At 40.1% G+C, this 19,393-nt stretch overlaps 2 protein-coding genes across 2 annotated transcripts; one reads left to right on the top strand and one right to left on the bottom strand.

Annotated features, from left to right (window-relative positions):
- Nucleotides 1–181: 181 nt before the first annotated feature.
- On the top strand, nt 182–2,399 carry srrd (SRR1 domain containing). The gene is made up of 6 exons (XM_037680457.1): nt 182–471; nt 552–592; nt 703–890; nt 967–1,065; nt 1,836–1,987; nt 2,068–2,399. The coding sequence occupies exons 1-6, from the start codon at nt 317–319 to the stop codon at nt 2,333–2,335; spliced, it is 903 nt and encodes a 300-aa protein (XP_037536385.1). The 5' UTR covers nt 182–316; the 3' UTR covers nt 2,336–2,399.
- A 417-nt stretch (nt 2,400–2,816) lies between these two features.
- Nucleotides 2,817–18,595, bottom strand: si:ch211-166a6.5 (clustered mitochondria protein homolog). The gene is made up of 28 exons (XM_037680456.1): nt 18,392–18,595; nt 16,662–16,768; nt 16,375–16,546; nt 13,959–14,096; nt 13,722–13,876; nt 13,479–13,633; nt 13,269–13,391; nt 13,052–13,184; nt 12,879–12,971; nt 12,617–12,783; nt 10,758–10,937; nt 10,214–10,669; nt 10,050–10,123; nt 9,852–9,956; nt 9,660–9,760; nt 9,390–9,542; nt 9,238–9,300; nt 8,885–9,117; nt 6,829–6,913; nt 6,581–6,734; nt 6,324–6,463; nt 5,839–5,919; nt 5,630–5,755; nt 5,406–5,512; nt 5,007–5,100; nt 4,801–4,926; nt 4,649–4,722; nt 2,817–3,440 (listed from the first exon to the last, which is right to left on the bottom strand). Exons 1-28 carry the CDS (start codon nt 18,438–18,440, stop codon nt 2,984–2,986), a joined length of 4,101 nt encoding a protein of 1,366 aa, XP_037536384.1. The 5' UTR covers nt 18,441–18,595; the 3' UTR covers nt 2,817–2,983.
- Nucleotides 18,596–19,393: the final 798 nt, after the last annotated feature.

The raw sequence follows: 19,393 nt of genomic DNA, 5'->3' as shown, positions 1-19,393 counted from the left end.
GCAAGGGAAACAAAAAAATAAGTTATGAACTGGAAATTGAATCTAAAACAATTGCATTTGTTGAATGATTCATTTAACCGTAAATCGGTTGACCATAACTAAGTTATTTTGACCAGACTTCTAAATATTCAAACACCCAGGAAACAAAAACAAAATTTGGTGTAACACCGGAAAAAGTACAGTGTCGCATTTAAACACGTCCCATGTGTTTCCGTGTGTCAGTATCTAAAAGCGCCTTAAATTAAATGGTAACTTTTGTAATAAGATATGTTAATGTCATTTCGGATTAGAATTGGACACTTGATAGTTCGCATAAATGTCGGACACCACAGAGGAATGGAAGGTAGCTCGGCGGCGAAAAGGTGCCCCAAGGAAACTTAAATCTCATGCGGTTTCTTCATCATCATCATCCTTCCACCAGGAGGAGGTTATAGATGTCGGTAAACTTACCAAAAGAATCAGAGACACGGTGTAAGAAATCATTTATTTACAGATAAAATTAGATATTTTACAATGTTTGTCCATAAACCTTTTCAATTTTTTTTTTTAAGGTCTGAACTAAGATGCGAAGAGTTTTGGTTACAGTGGAAAAGTGAGCATGTTGCACCACCAAAACTGTTGCCAGATAGGATATTTAATTTGTTTCATGGATGATGTATGGATTATGTAGTTTGCAGACTTAATCGATAATGTCATCTTCAGAGCAGCTGCTCCTGGCAGCATCAGGACCAGGACCTCCTGAGAGCCTTGACACCAAAGACCATTTGAATAAGAACCGTGAAGACTGTCAACAGTTGGAGTGTGTGTGTTATGGACTGGGATCCTTCTCGTCCTCTGTCTCAGCTCGGTACCAGCTTGCCATGTTGTTGCTGCTTCTGGATGCTGGACAGGTCAGAGGATAGACTCCATCTGTGTTATAACTAAGGTTTATGAGACTAATACAAGTTATTGTTCTTTTTTCAGTAGATTCCACTTCAGGACTGCTCTGTTTTTGATCCTGCATTCTCCTCGTCTGAGAGGGACATTTTGAAAGAGCTAGGCTTGACTGTACTCACAGAAAACGAGGTCAGTTGATCATAACCTGTGTATTTCATTCTGTCAGACAAGAGACACTTGTCAAGAGTACAACACAGGTAGCTGCTGCCATATTACAAGTTAAACTACAGATTCTCATTGTTAGTAAACCATTATTTTTAAATCATTCCAATGTGTTTTTGTGAAAACTAGTTTATAGTACTCCTAGTTCAGGGGAGTAGTTTACAGAAGTGATGAGGAAAACAAAATGTAGTCAGTGCTCACCATTGCACCATTGGGTGCACTCTTTTTAAATCAGCTGGGCAATGATACAAGTGATAATGAGTGGTGGAAAGAGAAGCTTCCTCTTAAATGAAGAGCAAAGCGTTTACCTGGTGGGAGGGAGTGTCACCTTAAGTCAGGGGCGACCTGTTGACACGTTCTACCAGAAATCACTGTTTTACACGGTGCCTGCAATTTATATTCATCTAATTTGCTGACATTTGTCACATTTAGATCTTAAAAGTAAGAAAAACTTTGTTTTGTTTGTCAGTCTTGTGGTTTAGCTAGTTTAGGCACAGGATGTTGATTATTGAGCATGCATCAGGATGTGAACTTAGCATTCCCAGCTAATAATGCTGCTTGAAAAGATGATCAAACACCAGACTGGCTAAAGGCTAGCAACTTTTTTCTTTATTACTTTTTAAAGATGATATTTCTAGCAGTTTCACTTTGCTATTAGTTTGTTTTAACCATGTATTTGTGTTTTAAATATCATGAAACATGAAGAAAACCATCATCCTATTTTCTGTGTTCTACAGGAGGGGAAGCGTCAGGCCAGTAAGCCCACCCTGTTTTATTTAATGCACTGTGGGAAAGCCCTATACAACAACCTTCTGTGGAAGAACTGGAGTGCACAGTGTTTGACCCAGGTGATGATCATTGGAAATAGCTTCAACGGCATAAGGGAGAGGTTTGTACAAGGTGTGCATGATGACGATGATGTTTTAGCAAGTAGATAAGAGATAGAGTGATGTCCTCTTTCTGTTGTAGGACCATTGAGAGGGAGCTGAAGCGAGACTACAGGTACATCAGTGAGGCTGTGGGTTTATGTGAGGAGAGACCACTGCCCTGTCCTTCTCATCTGTTAGATGTCTTCAGTGACACAGCAGTTATCACTTTTCCCCCCGACAGCCTGAACAGACTCCCATGGATTTCTTGGGCTGAGCCACCCGAGCCTGAGTACTCACACTGCTCAGATTTGGAGATAATCCTGAAACAAGCATCTCTCATAGAAGCTCCTGAAAATGACGATAAATAACAGTGGACTTTTTTTTATTTTTAACTCAACATAATGTTTGCATTTGTTTAAATAAATTAACTATTCCATAAATCAAAGCGAAGTCCAGATGACATGATTCAACCTTTTTTGTTGTTATATACCTGGATGACTGAGAAAACAAACTTTGTATTCCATAAATCAAAATTTTGTCCTTCTGAGCCACTGTCATAAGTGGAAGAGTCATAAAACATGTTTGTTTGGTTAAAATCTTAGGCAATCAATAAAAAACGTTTGTTTTTGCTATTTGACTTCATTGCAAGACTCCCATGTTATCTATTCATGTTTGGGTTGGCTGTTTTAACTATTTTTATCTATTACGCAACATGTTTACGTGCATATTTGTTAAGTTTTAAGTAAAAGTCAAGCTGCAACGACAGAGTTCTTAAAATGAAGAGAACAGATGTTTAATACAACAAAAGTAAAATGTTTATTGTTGGGAGAAGAAAAAAAAAGCTAAATACCACCTTCTCACAGCAAAACATTACAACATACAGTAAAGTAATACGCATCCTCTTAAAGCTGTCTTTCTCTTCTTTGAATCACTTTGCTTTTTAAATCCTGGAAAAGTTTCATCTTACAGCATAGACTTTAGAAAAACTCGTTAACAAGCCACTGTGTGCAGCGTTTTCACTCCTCAGCTGCACCACTGGCAGCGGCACTATCTACTCCATTTACTGCTTTACTTCCTGTTCCATTACTTGGCTTCGAAACAACATCTGCCCAGGTCAGTGTACTTTTAAGGACTGATGGGCTGGCTAAGCCGTCCACATCTTTGTTTGCGTCCCCCGAGGCTGACTTAATCTGACCAGGACCTGTCCCTTTTCTATCACTGTTCTCATCAGTTTTCTCTATCGCGTGACCATTAGCTAACACACTTCCAGCACTCCCAGTAGATGTGACTTCCTCCTGCTGCTCCTGTTGACTCTCACTGTTTTTCTCCTCGGCCTTGTTTCCTCCGTCCTCTGCTTCCTTCCCACACCCCACATCTGAGACGGGAAGCTCGAATGGAAGTTTGATTCCCAGTTCTCTTGCTGCTGCAAGCTTTCGCTCCAAGTGTTTCTGTTTATACTCCTCGAACCTGTCGCTGTGAAAATACATTAGAGGCATGAGTGGGGTTTTAAAAAAGACAATATTGAAATATACAGAACAAAATGTGTAAAAACAAACTAGTGTTAGTAACTGCACATTGGTCTTTTTTAATTCGCTTTAAGGGCTTTATTATTTTTCATTGGGGCCAGATAGCTCAATGAGAATGTTCTTTCAACAACAGTTTATCAGTAATTTAGGAACATCTTTATTATGTATGTTAAGGTCAACTAGTAGTACATTTTGTTTTGATAAAAAAGGAAACTTATTGTATGTGCCACTGAGTGTTTAAAGCATTTGATTTTTATTTAAATTTTTATGTTATATCATGAAAAACAATAACAGTCTCTTAAACACTACATAACTAAAAAATCCTACAAAAAAATACGAGTTTGTTCCTAAATATAAAGAAAAGGTTTGTTTTAGGTCATTTCAAAACTGTTACACCATTTTACTTTACTTTTTGTTTTTACGACGACAAAATGTTTGCATTAATAATCTTGACCACAGGATAGAATAATCAGTACAGGTTTGTATAAATTTAAGGGTTAAAATAATCCTGTACCTCAGTTTTTCATAGTGATGAGCTCTACAATATTATCACTTAAAAAAAAAATCTGGGATTATTAAGATGATCTGTCACTACCAAATTAAGTCACTGACTTGTTGACATTTAACTTAATTATTAGTTCAAGTTCAGGAATCTTTATTATCCCCGAGGGGCAATTTGTTTCACAGTCAAGTAGGCACACAAAACATCCATACTACACAAGGCAGTGAGACGTAAAAAAACAGTACAGAAGTCATCAATGTTCATTAAGAAGCCTGATCATTACAAGGATGAATGAGTTTTTCAGTCTATTTGTTCTACATCTGGGCAGCAGATACCTGCATCCAGATGGAAGCAACCTGAACTCACCATGGAGTGGGTGATCAGGATCTGCCAGAATCTGCCTGGCCTTGTTCACTTGTTTATTATTTGTAAACTGCTCCTTTTTTTTCTGATCCCTGGTATGTTTCCTGGAAATCATTGCTTTGGCATCGAAATCTGCATAATCAAATACTTTTACAAACCATAGCATCTACGTTATATATTTACTATGTTGTCTTTGAACTACTTTCAGTTAAATATGTGGCTTGTTCATATTTTCCAACCTATTATTATGCAGTCAATAATCCTTTCTGCATACCGCAGTAAATGTTTACCTGCGTGTAATCCTCCTGATCCCTGTTACCAGAACCATCTGCTCCAGAATGGCGTCAGATGTTGGGCTTAGACACTGAGAACGGAGGAGAACGCATGGTGAAATACTTTTTATTTTAATGTGAAACATAAACACATTAGCACCGATCCATACCTCTATGATTTGCTCAGTGGACTCAGCTCCTGCCTGTCTGAGAGAGCGTTCTACTTTCACCGCCTGCTTGGTTATGGTGCTCAGGAACTCTTTGCTGCAGTGAGTCTGAGGGTGATCCTCCCCGAACTACAAGAAAAAATAACCATAAGATGACATGCTCACACAACCTGTCTACCATATTTACTCTGTCACACACGGTTACAAACCAGTGAGGTGAAAGCAGACAGAGCCTCTTTCTCGTGTGTCATGGCACCTCTGTAGTCACCCTTACTGCACATCCACTGGGACAACAGGTGCTGACTGCATGGGAAAATGAAGCAAGAGTAACCACAGTGATTTCGATAAGATAAATAAGGACCGCCTGCCACCTGTCTAACCACATCAAATTTTAGCTCATCAGTCATCTTGACTGAGATATAGCCATTGTTGACTCAAAGTGTTATTTGGTCGTAGATGTACATGCAACAATTATTTTTAAAAATTTCATTAAAATCAGTCCAGTGCTTCATGAGATAATTTACTAACAGGCACAAACACACATGCACAGGTGACGCCTTTGATGGTAAGTGATAACGATAACAGGCGTGCTTCGAGTGAGATCTTACCTGAGAGCAGTTTGTAGATCTGTAGCTCCAAAGAAGGAAGTGTTCAGTCTCAGAGCATTCTTTAAAAATTGTCCCGTCTGATCTGCCAGCACCAGACCGAGGCAGCTCTGCAGGGGAACAGTCAGAAGGTCGTGAATGGTGCAAAAACAGAATTTCTTCTTTTATTGCACCGTAGTAAGTTTTGCACAAACATGTAGTGACTATTCTAAACCGCTGGAACCTACGTCTAGTGTTGCAGTGTACGGGTGGTCTTCTCCGTGGACTGTCAGCATCAGCAGGCGAGCTCTGAGAAGACACTTCTGAGCCAGGGCAGTCTCCCCTCCAGCATACGCATACACAGCCAGGAGGGCCTGTGGATAAAGCCACAATCATATGAATCACACTGTGACAATTGGATAGAGGTGTAGATATTGAAATGTGCAATTGTGCTCACATATTGCTGAATAGTGTTGGGATGGTCAAAGCCAAGCACCCTTTCACTGATGACCACTGTTTTCAGCTGTACACTGCGGGCCTGAACAACAAGAAAAAGGCAAACTGATCAGGAATTATTATTATTCAGTGTAATAAAGCATTCTGAAATTGTGAATGATTCTCAGCTACTACCACTTCAAATTTTGGCAGAATATAACTGATTGAATTATAGGCATCTTTGTGTTTTCTAAAGTTTGTCTGCTGCCATCTTGAGTTGGGTTGGCTTTAGTTTCCTCAGTTTTATTAAAATTAGTCCAGCAGTCCATGATGTATTTGGGACTAATCTGCAGAAAAGTGACACTTATTGATAAAAAACCTGAGCCAGAGCCACCTATAACTGGTTCATGCAAGTAAAATAACTTAAAAGTGTGCTTGTCATTAAGTTCGTTCGGTTAAGCTGTAACCTTCCCCTGTGTGTGCATGGTGGAGGAATAGTGGCCACACCTCAGCTGTCTTCCCCTGCAGATAGGTCACTTTAGCCAGCAGGCTGTGGCAATAACACGCTTCAGGGTGCAGATCATCGCACACTCTGCCAAACAGGTAGGCTGCCTCCTTCAGTTGTTCATGGGCCTGATCCAGCAGACCTACAATGAGAAACCCACAACCATTTTTGCACAAAAAGTGAAATGATAATACATTTGAAAGAGATCTAATCAAAAGTAAATGTTGAACAAAGCTGCTGCGTTTATTTTTATATCTACCTTTCTGAATGGAGTTCTGTGCAGCACGATATGCTTTTGAAGCATCCACAATGGGCATGTGAATGTGTTTCACCACAGGGAAGATGTTGAGGATGTCATCTGGACTGATGGGGGCTTTGTTTTGGTTGTCAAAGAAGTAGTCTCTCAGTCTCAACTGGTGGACAGAAAATTTTGACATTTTTATTTTTCTGGCTAATTTTGTAATTAGTTTAGTAATGCACTAAATCCACGTTTTATGTGTCTGATACCTGCACTCCCGTCTTTATGCAGAATTCTCTGAGCAGAGAGACTTTTTGAAGACCGTAATGCTCCACCAGGTAGTTTGGACCAGAGCTGTCACGTGAAAAGAAGCATTAAACCTTGAACTTGTAATTGTAAAACTACAATCCCAAGAACAAAAAGTTTGGATAATGTGTAAAATGTAAATAAAAACAAAATGCAATGATTTGCAAATCTAAAAAAAAAACATTTTATTTGTAATGGAACATAGTGAACATATTAAATGTTTGAACTAATTATACTAATTCTTTTAGTTGAAAAAGGTAATTTGAATTTGATGGCAGCAACATATCTCAGTAAAGGGCCATGTTCCCCACAGTGAAGCATCCCGTCTTCTTATCACAACAATCTGTAAACATCTAGGAACTAAGGAGAGCAGCTGCTGAAGATTCTGGAGGGAATATTGTCCAGTTCTTGTTTAATGGAAGATTCTAGCTCTTCAACAGTCCTGGGTCTTTTTAGACCCAGAGAGGTCAGAGGTCTGGACTGCAGGCAGGTCAGTTCTTCTATTAGATGACTCGTGTTGTTGTAATGGATTCAGTGTGTGGTTTAACTTTGTCTTGCTGAAAAATGCAAGACCTTCCTTGAAATAGACGTTGTCTGGATGGGCGTATATGTACTAAATCTAATCTAAATGTATCTACTGTTCTGCATTGATGGCGCCTTTTCAGATGTATAAGCTGCTCATGCCAAAGGCACTAATGCACCTCCATACCATCAGAGAGGCAAGCTTTCAAACTGTGCACTGATCACAAGCTGGATGGTCGCTCTCCTCTTTACTACAGAGGACATGGTGTCCATGCCTCAGTCCATATAAAATTACATTTGGCTCTGGGAAGACTGGTGTTTCTAGATAGTGTTCACATATGGCTTTCTTCTTGCATGATAAGAGTTTTAATCAGCATTTTGTGGATGGTACAACAAACTGTATTTACAGAACATGGTTTGTGTGGCATGGAGGCTGCACAGCTGCAGAAAGAAAAGCTTTGCAGAGAGTGGTGAAGGCTGCACAGAAAACTGTCGGAGTCAGCCTCCCCACCATCACAGACATATACACCTACAGATGCAGGAAGAGAGCCACCTGCATCATGAAGGACCCCACTCACCCAGCACACACTTTTTTCCCCACTCCCTTCAGGCAGAAGGTTAAGGAGCATTAAGTGTAGAACCACTAGACTGAGGAACAACTTCTACCATGAGGCTGTTAGACTCATGAATCTCTAATCAGAATAATCACTGAAAAATCACATCATACTGCTGCTGATCTGTTTCATGTCGCTGCTGATTTGTTTCATGTTGCTGCTGATTTGTTTCATGTTGATGTGTTCATTCGTACTCATCTGCTCACATAGACTCGTTTGTGCTGCTGTTTAACGTATTGTTTTTATACTACTAGTGCGTAGTGTATTTTTAGTTAATGTTTTTCTTAGTTCATATCTTAAGATCTTATTACTGCTTTTCTTTTACATTTTATACTTTTGTTGGATGTAACTGGGACCCTGTGTACACAATTTCATTCCATCACATGTACCACATGTGGTGTGAATGACAAATAAAGAACCTTGATTCCTTGTGGATCTGTTCCTGCGCCCTCACAGTGACATCTATAATAGAATCAGACGCGTTTTTAATGCAGTACTGTCCAGGGGCCCGAAGAGCACGGGCATCCAACATCAACTTTCAGCCTTGTCCTTTGAGCTCAGATATTTCTCCAGATTCTTAAAATATTTTGATGATAATATGAATTGTAGATGATGGAGGATTTAAAGGCTTTCACTTTTTTAGGTTGAGAACCATTATTTTGAAAATTTTCCACTATTTTTCCACGAAATTTTTCACTGGCTGGTAACTGTCAGCTCTGCCCATCTTCTCAGAGATTCAGCCATTGGCACAGTTTCAAAAAGTTCCAGCTTTTTATTAACTTTTGCAACCTCTTGTTGCCCCATCCTGAATAAAATATGGGTTTATACTTTTGTGCAAATCACTGCATTCTGTTTTTGCTTAACAAGAACTGTGTGAACTCACCCAAGACCGTCGGAGATGTCATAAGTTTCAACAGCATCTTGGCAGACCAGATTCCACAGCTCAGCTCCCGTGAGCATGCTCCAGGGCATGTTCTCAGATGTCCCGGTGCTGCGACCTCGCCGTCTTGACTTTTTCTTAGTCTCCTCCCCCACAGGAGAGGGAGTGAAGTGGGGAACCAACAAGCAGTCGAGGAAATGGCTGATGGCTGCAGCGAGACTCGGCACGTCTACACCCTACAAAGACATGATTATAGACTGCCTTTCATTTTCTGATATGAAGCCACACCGCCTCTACAGTGACAGTGTTTGGAGATTAAAAACAGGGATTGTTAATTATAGAGCAATGCATACTACCTGGAGGAAATTGTTGAACACTCGTTTTGTTGAGCGGACAAAAATTTCACCCATCACTGATCTCTGTTGAAGACAAAGAGATATTCCAGATAAAAGGCAGCTGCATTATTGATTTTTTTATTTAGTTTTATGAGGGGAAAAAATAGACAAACCAATATATGCCTCAGGCGCTCCTTGTGTTCTGATTGGGAAATAGCTTTGACAATGTGCCCCAGGTACCGCAGGTTGATGCCTCTTATGTGCAGTGACTGTTTTAGAGAAGCTCCGTCCATTGGCACCTCATTGCTCTGTTGGCAACCTTTCAACTGCAAAAACATAAGGTGAACAGATTTAATTTTAACATATAGTTAAATATATATATTATATATATAGGCTATATCATATAGCCTGTGATATGATTCTAACAGAGTGGAGACACTCACAAAGGCCGGTATCTGGTGTGTGACAATGAAAGCTGCAGCTTCTCTCAGTAACCTCTCCTGCAGCTCTGTTGTTGCACTTTCACTGGGAGGAAAACGTATCCCTATACAAAACACAGGAGGCATGCGCCTTATTAGATTGGCTCAACTTTGTGTTTGTATTACTTTCTGTGAAGACATAGTTAGATTGCACACCTGGAGAGAAAACATTTGGGTTGAATCGCATCTCAAAGATAATGTCGCTAATTGATCCCACTTCTTTACACGCAGCTCGCACTGCATCCGTTGCCCGAGAGTCATCTGCAAGAATAAAATAATTTATCTAATTTTAAATGTATTAAATAACCTTAGCTTGGACTTGCATTTGTTTAAATGTACTAAAACACTTCTTACTGGCTGTTGCACATTCTTCAAAACCTCCATTTTCATTCAACTTCTCCCTGACACGCTGGGTGAACAAGCAGTGTCTAAAAATGTAAACAAAATAAGAAACTGGAGTTAAAAATGTGTATTTTAAATTGACTTTACAAGCTTCATTGTTGTCATCTTGAACTCACTTATGCTGAATGAAAGCCTGCACCAGCTCTGGCCTCAGCCTACAGAGTCTGTGAGGAAAAATTTTTGGAAGTCCAGAGGTGGTTTTATAATTCTCTGGCCAGCCTTCTTTATCACAACTCTTCTCCTCCTCCTCCTCCTTCTCCTCTTCTTCTTTACTGCTTTTACTACTCTCTTCTTTTTCAGTTGTTGGCTGTTGAATTTGTGTCTCCTCTTCTGGACAAAAGTTGGCATCAGCTGGGAAGGTCCTGAACACATCGAGTAAGTAGAACCTCCTGTCAGCCCCCAGCAGCCCCTGAGCATCCACTGAGGTGAACAGTGGGACCTGGTGACTGTTGGGTCCCACAACAACATGTCTCTGAATCGAAAGAGATTTAGCGGAGTGAGCCAAGAACGACAGCAGCTGTCGGCGCTGGGGGGACTCTTGGGGCCCTGCGTTCACCCCGTAGAGCAAACCTCTAAACACAGGAAGAGAAAAGCAGTTAGCAATAACATCACAATAAAACATCCAATACAGCTCAGTCTCCCATAGAAACATAAGCCCACCTCGATGCAGGAGAAGCCTCTTGGTCTGGCTCTGAGCCCTCTAAACCAGGAGCCAGACCCTGAGCAGACAGGCGCACCCCTCTGTAGTCTACAATGGCCGTAGGTAGAGTGTGCAGCCCCTGCAACCCCTCCAAGTCACTGTAAGCCTGAACACCTTTAAGCTCCAATCGCTGAGCTGCTCTGCAGTTACAAGACGAGAGGAGAAATAAAAATAGACTCAAATAAACCATTTTAATGTTTATTTTAAAGTCTAACCATGACTCTTATTTAGCCCTTAACATGTCTGAATACATCCAGCTCACATTTAGACTAAACAAGTAGTTTCATCCTTATAATTTTATTTATATAATTACCAAACAACTGCAAATATATGTGACCACATTGAACCAAGGATGAAGTCAGATTTGGTCAAACTAATTAAAGCACATTTTCAGATTCTTGGCTTTTTAAGCTAAAATTTGAACCGTGATCATCCAGATATGATTGGTTCAAGAAACATGGGTTGATTTGTCTTGCTAATTGGGATAACCCATGGAGAATGGTCTGAATCCTATTTTTCCTATCTAACCCTATTATACCATATTATTTTACATTATTAGTGTTTGGCAAAAATCTTAGATCCTTATATATATATAGTTAATTTTTATACTTTATATTTTTTACTATTTTTGGGTGTAACTGGGACAGTGAGTACAGTTTCGTTCCACCTCATGTACCACATGTGATGCGAATGACAATAAAGAACCTTGATTTTAGTACATTTAATAAGAATTTATTGACGTCATTTAAAAAAGAAAACTTCAGACTATATTTGGTTATTGCGAGTTTCCAGCTGGTATTAAAAACAGCTTAACACACAGAGAAAAGAGCAAAAATTTAAGACTTTTCTGCTCAAAATCATTGTTAGTTGTTGGTACTGCTCAGAAACGTGCTTCAAAACTTCAGGATTATATTTCTAACATGTGACTCAAGGGACCCATTGAAAAAATATTGATTCATCATTTTTTGGCAAAATCCAAATAGTGCACTGTTTTCAACCAATGCACCATCTCTGCCTATATTCCATCAAAGCACTTTGTGGTTAATCCTCAGTTTGATGTGATGGGTCACATACAGTATAAAATGCACAGATCTCATCTGTGTGAATTATGCAAAAATTGATAAAAACAAACAAATAACCTCTTTATTTACACGAAAATAAAAACAGACAATAATAGAAGACAGTGGGACGCAATTGTGCCACATAAAGACTATGAAATATGTTGCGCGGCATCATTAGTGTGGCTTGTTAGTTCACAAACTATGCTCTATTCTTGCCCATGTTAGCTAAACTTTGACATTTTTTCCATCTTTGACTAGTTTTATGTATACAAACTTTCACATAAAGAAAAATAAGCTTAATTACAGGCTAAATGTGTTCTATACACTTGAGATATTGTTTAGATGTCTGTACAACCCTACAAAGCTCATTGGTATTATACAATCCAATATGAAATCATGGTACACATAATGAACCTTAGATGTACTCATAAAATCCTGCTGCACCATTATATTCTACCATGTTGTTGTTTACTATCTCTCTTCATGACCTTGTAAATATTATAATTATTTTTTCACTTTTTGGTACTTTATTTTTGTACCTTTATTGCATGCTTTTAATAGTTCTTGTTGTTTTGTTCTTTGATTTTTTTTAGTAAGTCAAATCAGTTCTTCTCATCCTAAGCATTTCACTGTACTGTTAACCTTGTGTTAACCTTGCATATGACAAATAAACACAACTTGAACTTGAAAAGCAAACTGCTTTGCATCCAGATCATCTTTAAAGTTTTTGAGTGTGTTTGTGTGTTGCCTGCTATTACCTGCGACCCCTCTCGCCACCAAACACTGCACTCGTGGCCCCCTGGCTCATGAACAAGCCACCCCATAGGAAAGCAGGGTCCTCAGGATTTCCATTCACTGACTCAACAAATCCATCTATCACAGTCTCTGCCCCCTGCATGGCAGCTCTCACAAATGCACTGTTTACCTGAGATGTAAGCAAAACAAAGAGGCAGAAAGTGAATGAGAATACAACTTAGAACTGTACTTCCAGTTGAAAATATTCAAGCCCTCGTTGCTTACTTGTAGCAGAGTTTTGTCTCTCTGCAGCCTCTCCTCCAGACTTCCTTGTGGAAGATCTCGTGCTGCTTGTAGCTCTTCATTCCAGTCTGGAGCCTAAATGCAATGCAGACATAAAGCTTACTTACATTGTTCAATGCAGTATAACTGCAGCACACTGTTCTGTTGTAAATAACCTGTGCTGCTGCCTGTTCCTCCACCCCCAATCTACTGAAGGTGTTTTTATGAGCACGAGAAGAGCAAGAAGGTCCAAGCCAGCTCATTGTGTAGTAGGGAGTGGGCACCACCTCCACTGGTGGCTGGGGTGGCCTAATGGAGGGAAGATAAGTAAGAAGACACACTTATATCTATTTATAACTCTTCCCAAATACACAGATTTTCAAACTTGTTTACCTGTTTTTGAGTGTGGTGAAGGTTTGTTTGAATGCAGGGCTGATGTGACACAGCAAGTCAGTGAAACAGTGACAAACAGGCGAAGACTGAGCAGGACGAGGATCAAATGCATCTTCTGTAGACCTGGTGAAAAAAATAATCTTGGGTCATATAAGTTGTCACTTATTCATCAGATTTAGTCGTTCCACAAAATGCCACAAATATGTTCACCTGTTGAGGAAGAACCCTTTAGGACAGGATGTGATGTCACAGCGTCGTCCCTCTGCCGTCACCACAGTGATGTACAAGAAGTCCCCCTGCAGCTTCCTGTGTCCTGGAGGAGGGTTCCAGCAGCTGAGAGCCAAGTCCTTCAGGTAACTGTGAGCCTGATAAGACAAACACAAAGAACGCTGGAGTCAGTTTGTATGTTGTGAACTAGCTGAAAGGCCCACCAGACTCTGGCTATTAACCCACCTCTGGTTGAGAACTGTGTGGCAGCAGGGCCATGAGGGGTCTCTCTGACGAACTGGGGAGGAGGTACTCAGGTGGAGATTCGTCCTGGTTGGTCGATTCTGCTTTTGCATTACTTAAAGAGCGCTTCAGGCTCTTTCCATTTGATAAACTATGCTCTGCATCAAGAAAGAGATTATTTTAAATGAGTTTGTGCTTGTCTGCTGCCCTTCTGTCTCAATGAACAGCTTATGTGTTTACCAGGTGTTTGTGTGTGTGTGAGGGTCTCCAGTATGCTCGGTGACCGTCCTTCTCTCAGTGCGTCCTGAGGTCCGGACGCTCTCAGCAGCTCCATGACACGAGCCAGGTGGAGCCTTGCTGAGTTGGACGTGTAAGGCTCTGGAACGACATACATCGGTTAACAAGAAATTCAGAAATGACCTTCTTCATGAAAGTCACAGTAATGTGGGAAAGGTCTAATGAACTTGCGAAATGAACTGAGCTGTTTACTCGGAATGTGCAGGACTAACACTTCAGCATGTAACCATCCACTTACTGTGACCATCACATTAGTTAAGGTGGTTTATATTTAAACTTTTGACAAGAAAAGGTCAAGTGGCCCTTTTGAATTTAATTGATTTAACAGTTTTAATCTGAATGATTTATAATGTCTTGAACAAGTCTTCACCCCCTTGAACTTTTGCACATTTTCTCTCGTTAAGTCATATATAGACAACAGCATATATGCCATCAAATATAAAAACAAAAGTACTGTTCAGTGCTTATTAAGATGTTTCCAATCAGGAGAATAAGGTTTCTTTCTAGGCATCAGCCTTGTGAAAACAACAAAAGCTTTAACTTTTGTTTTTTAACCCAAACCACTAGTCAACAAAATAAAAATACAGTAATTAAGCATACAATCTCAAAGGATTTTCCTGGGATTTTGTGCGATATATCAATACGAAAGCACATAATGCGAAGTGTAAGAAAAGTGATACATGGCTTTCAACATTTTGTTTTTACTGTGGCATGCATTTCATTTTTTCTTCCAGTATTGCCAAGTATTTAGCTCCATTAATCTTACAATCAACTCTGACCAGCTTCCCTGTTTATGCTTGAAAAAACCCTCCCCACATCATGATGTTGCCACCACTATCTTTCACAATGGGTAAGGTGTGTTCAAGTGATGTGCAGTGTTAGTTTTCTGCCACACACTGTTTTGCATTTAGGCCAAAAAGTTCTGATTTCATCTGACCAGAGCACCTTCCTCCACATGTTTGCTGTGACCCCTACATGGTTTATGGAGAACTGAAAACAAACTTTCATATGGCTTTCCTTCAACAACAGCTTTCTGTTCTGCCACTCTTCCAAAAAGGCCAGATTTGTGAAGTGCACAACTTTTAATAGTGGTCCTGTGAACAGATTCTCCCACCTGGGCTGTGCATCTCTCATGCATTATTCAGGTGCTTCTTGGTTTAGTGATCTCCTTGCAGCTTATGACGTTCTGCTGTCAATGTAGGTGGACAGCCAGGTTTTGGTGGGTTTGAAGTTGAGTCACACTCTTTCCATTTTGAAGTAACAAACTGAACAATGCTCTGTGAGATATTTAAAGCTTGGGGCATTGCTTTAGAACCTGACCCTGCTTTAAACTTCATACCAACTTTATCCTGATGCTGCTTTAATGATCTGTAACAAACCTTCACAGAGCAGCTGTATTTATACTGAGATGAAATGAGACAAAGGTGGACTCTATAGTAACTTCTGAAGGCAGTTGATTTAGTTGAATTTTGGTCAAAGGAGGAGATAGAAGCCACTGACATCAAGACTCAAAAGCTCCTTACAATGCATGGAGGGTTTCACCCCAAGTCCAGCACTCTTAGACTTTACACTAAGAGAAAGGAGGGAGGCAGAGGATTAGTGAGCGTCCGAACCACTATACAGAATGAAACAACTATAAGATCCTGCAGTACAGGAGGATAGCCCCTGAAGATGAACTGACGAGTGAATGCCTCAGGCAGCAGGAGAAACTCAGTGTAGAAGAGGTGGAACAAGAGGAGCAATCATGGGAAGATAAGCCCCTGGATGGCATTTACCACCAGCACATTGAGGAAGTGGCTGATATCAACAAATCTTTACCAGTGACTAGAAAGGGCTGGACTGAAGGACAGCACAGAGGCACAACATGGCAGGATAAGAACAGGCCCTCAGCACAAGAGCAATAGAGGCTGGGGTTTACCATACCAGACAAGACATAAGATGCAGGCTGTGCAAAGATGCCCCTGAGACAGTCAAACACATAATAGCAGGATGCAAGATCCAGGCAGGCAAAACATAGAACGCCATAACCAAGGGGCTGGAATAATATTTAGGAACATCTGTGCAAAATATGGACTGGAGGTCTCATAGTCAAAGCGGGAGACTCCACCAAGGGAGGTGGAGAATGGAAGGGCTTAGATACCGTGGGACATCCAGATCCAGACCGACAAACAGGTGATGGCTAACCAACCAGACATTGTGGTGGTCGCCAAGCAAGAGAAGGCAGTGGTGGTTAGATGTAACAATCTCAAGTGACTGTAACATCAGGAAGAAGGTGCATGAGAAGCACGAGAAATACCAAGAGCTGAAAGAGGAAAGAGACACAAGCATACAAAACAAAGCTGCCAAAACAAAGTGCTACCTTCCACCAGGCGAATGATGGCTCCTGCTTTGAGGCCCTTGAGGCTTTGCAGATCAGCATGGGCATCCAAAGTTGAACCAGCTAGTGCTAAAGACAGGTTTGAGCGTGGACACACCTCATTCCTCGAAAGCAGGGTGACTAGTGCATCTTGAACAAGCCAAAAACCATGAACCTGTAAAATTCACAATAAAAACACAACTCATGTCAATTTTAGATGCTTAAAGTATGTTTGGATAGCTGCTGGTGAGGGGGTGAGAACTGCATTTTGTTGCTGCTTGGTTTCATACCTGCAGTTCAAATGGCTCCACTCCTGCTCCCTGGATCTTCACAGGAAATGAAGTGCTTTCATCTTGCTTACTCACAGCATCATCTCCACCGGGCACGACGACTGCCTCTGTGTGAGAGAAATATGAGACAAACCAAACTGAGAATAAGTGTAAAGATCAGGGAAAGATGAGCAGATAATGTGGGTTATCTTCCTGCCCTCTACCTATCACATCCTTAAGTAGTTTCCAGATCTATGTGACCCTGAAAATGTCTGGTTAACTGAATCAAAGAACAAACAGGTTATTGTATAAATGTGACACAAAAAAATGATTTCTGCTAAAACTCTTAAAATTTTTTATTTGAGCTCATTTGAGATTTTGTCTGTGAGAGTGCCTCAGGGAAATCCTTGTAAAAAAAAAAAAAAAAAGTGAAAATGCTAAGAAAATGAAAGTGGGGTGTGGCTACAGTTTTACACACAGTGAAGTGGAGGCAGAACTGGAGGAAGAGCAGGACTCAGCGTGTTCCACAAACTGCAGTGTGACTAACAGAACCTGTTGCATTTGCCTACTGGCCTTCATGTCATCTCCAGGTAAAAGGACAACCACACCCAGCACTGGCATGGGGAGACAGCAGTGTTGACTAATTAACCAAAAGTTTGTTTAAAGCCGTGTGCACATTATACAACAACTTTCATCTGTCTAAACTGATCTTATGTTGGTGTCTGTAGATCCTCAGTTCACGCTGTTAGTCTGGCAATATTATTTTTATTGGAAAACACCTAAAGAGTCAAACTCTTTGCTATTGGCTATAAGAATGCCCCTCCTCTCTGGAAGACAGAAGACATAATTTATTCTCTATTGGAGCTGCAGTTTTATTGCAATAGAAAACAGTATAACTTTTGGGAAACACCTTAATGGTCTGCATCTGCCAGGCAAATATTTTTTATACATAGGTCGAAAATTGGAACAGATCATGTGTCTTTGTGACAAGCTGCTAATAACAAAGTGCCTACAATTTCATTTAAGTGTTTCTTTACAGAAAAGTATGTTGTGCATGCACAAAACACTTGTTGAGTAAGGGTCATGTTTTTATTTATAGGTCAGAATTAGGGTATAGTTTGGACTGAAGTAAAAATTACTGCAAATCAAGCACTGTTCAGAAAAATAAAATAAAAAAAACTTCAGAAATCCTAAAGATTCATAGCTCAAGACTACAATAAAGCATAAAAATGAAAAGAGGATCAATATTTTCTTAGTGATGCAAGTCATATTGTATTAAAATATATTTTTAAGCTTCAAAATGGCTTGAAATGTGGGTAAAATTGTGGCCTTGTAGTTTCTTATTTTATGGAGGAAACAAAATAAACTCAGGTTTATCTTATCTGGAGATGAGCCAACACGCACTACAACTTAAATCTGGATTTCAGTTTTGCAGAAGGGAAGTGGCAAACTTTAAGAAATGTAAAATGTTCACTGCAGTGTGACTAGCAAAAACATATACTCTCTGAATGTAATAAAGTGTCGTAACTATGCATTTACAATGTTTTACAACAGGCCATGTGTCTGCACGTGTAAACAGTTTATAAAAGTTACAGAATGCACAGCAGATTCTCTAAGAGGAAAGTTTGCACCAGCCATGTTGGAGCAGCAGTCTTCTGCCAAATCTCCCACCCTCCTACACATTCTTCAGAGTGAAGAAGCCATCAGAACAAAAAGAGAGAGGAAATCATTTGATTATAATGGTTACTCACCAGTTTTAACTTGATTTCTTCCTCCTCCTCTCCTCACTTTGTCCTTCATGGCTGTGAGTTTACTTCTTGAGCTGGCTTTACCAAGTCTTGCCTCAAACTGCTGGAGCAGAGAGGAAAAAAGAGGGGTGGAGGTGTGTGGCTGGACTGTTTAGAGGCCCAGCAGTAAGACAAAGTAAACCACTGACTGCTCAGAGCTGTGACTCCTGCCCCTTTACAAGGCAAACTTAACTTATCTGTTCCCACTGTGCAAAAAAATAAAGCCACACCCTCTTGTTGCTCCACACAGTCCGCCTCAGAAACTTTGTTGAACTGGGTGTGTCTTTGTTGTAAGCTTCACTCACTCTTCCTCCCCCAGGCATGTTTCACTCCTCTGTAAAAGCCTCAAAGCAGAAGCAAAGAAGCAGTGTTTTGGAACTGCTTTGAGGATCAGGCATTTCATGTTGCAGGATGCAACTGTCTTAGCAGCACATTTTCTTCTACTCCATGAGGAAATTGTTTGTTTGTTTGTTTGTTTTTTGAAAGTGCAGCCAGTTTACCCATTTAATAATAAAGGTGAAGTCAGAGTTAGCAGAAATTAGTTCAACTTCCACAAATGGGTGTGTTCAACACATACCTGGGGATACTTCAGTTCAAACAGAGGATTTCATGGGTCAAACAGGTGACTTGGTTGGTATCAATGGAATGTAGTTAAATAAACCTGAATGAGTGTTAGGTCCATGTTATCTTTTACTAGAAAGACAGGAAAGTCAAGCAGGGTGAATGCTGCAAAGTTTAATAATCTTTTTGACTTTCATAACATCCAGTGTGTAGAATGTAAATGAGTGTGCAAATAATGCACAATCTTTGAATGTGCATGTCGCATTTAAAACTATTTGTACACACATGTATATATATATATATATTTTTTTTTTAATTATTTTTTTTTATTTCTTTTACAGTCTGCACAGTAAAAACTGCTTTTCATGACGTCAGTTTTACATTTGTGGGGCGGACCACAGTGGT

The sequence above is a fragment of the Nematolebias whitei genome, chromosome 8, assembly GCF_014905685.2.
Source record: "Nematolebias whitei isolate Nwh7 chromosome 8, NemWhi1, whole genome shotgun sequence".
Classification (NCBI taxonomy): Eukaryota; Metazoa; Chordata; class Actinopteri; order Cyprinodontiformes; family Rivulidae; genus Nematolebias; species Nematolebias whitei.
Note: the sequence above shows the minus strand (reverse complement) of the source record. Positions and strands in the feature narration are given on the sequence as shown.

What these genes read in the sequence shown, in the direction of transcription:
- srrd (XM_037680457.1), top strand. Translation starts at nt 317, where the DNA reads ATGTCGGACACCACAGAGGAATGGAAGGTAGCTCGGCGGCGAAAAGGT. An exon ending in AAAAGAATCAGAGACACGGT is followed by an intron (nt 472 to 551) that starts GTAAGAAATCAT and finishes TTTTTTTTTAAG; the next exon opens with GTCTGAACTAAGATGCGAAG. An exon ending in TGCTTCTGGATGCTGGACAG is followed by an intron (nt 891 to 966) that starts GTCAGAGGATAG and finishes TTTTTTCAGTAG; the next exon opens with ATTCCACTTCAGGACTGCTC.
- si:ch211-166a6.5 (XM_037680456.1), bottom strand. Translation starts at nt 18,440, where the DNA reads ATGAAGGACAAAGTGAGGAGAGGAGGAGGAAGAAATCAAGTTAAAACT. An exon ending in GAGACAAAACTCTGCTACAA is followed by an intron (nt 12,784 to 12,878) that starts GTAAGCAACGAG and finishes CTTACATCTCAG; the next exon opens with GTAAACAGTGCATTTGTGAG. An exon ending in GCATAAAGACGGGAGTGCAG is followed by an intron (nt 6,735 to 6,828) that starts GTATCAGACACA and finishes TCTGTCCACCAG; the next exon opens with TTGAGACTGAGAGACTACTT.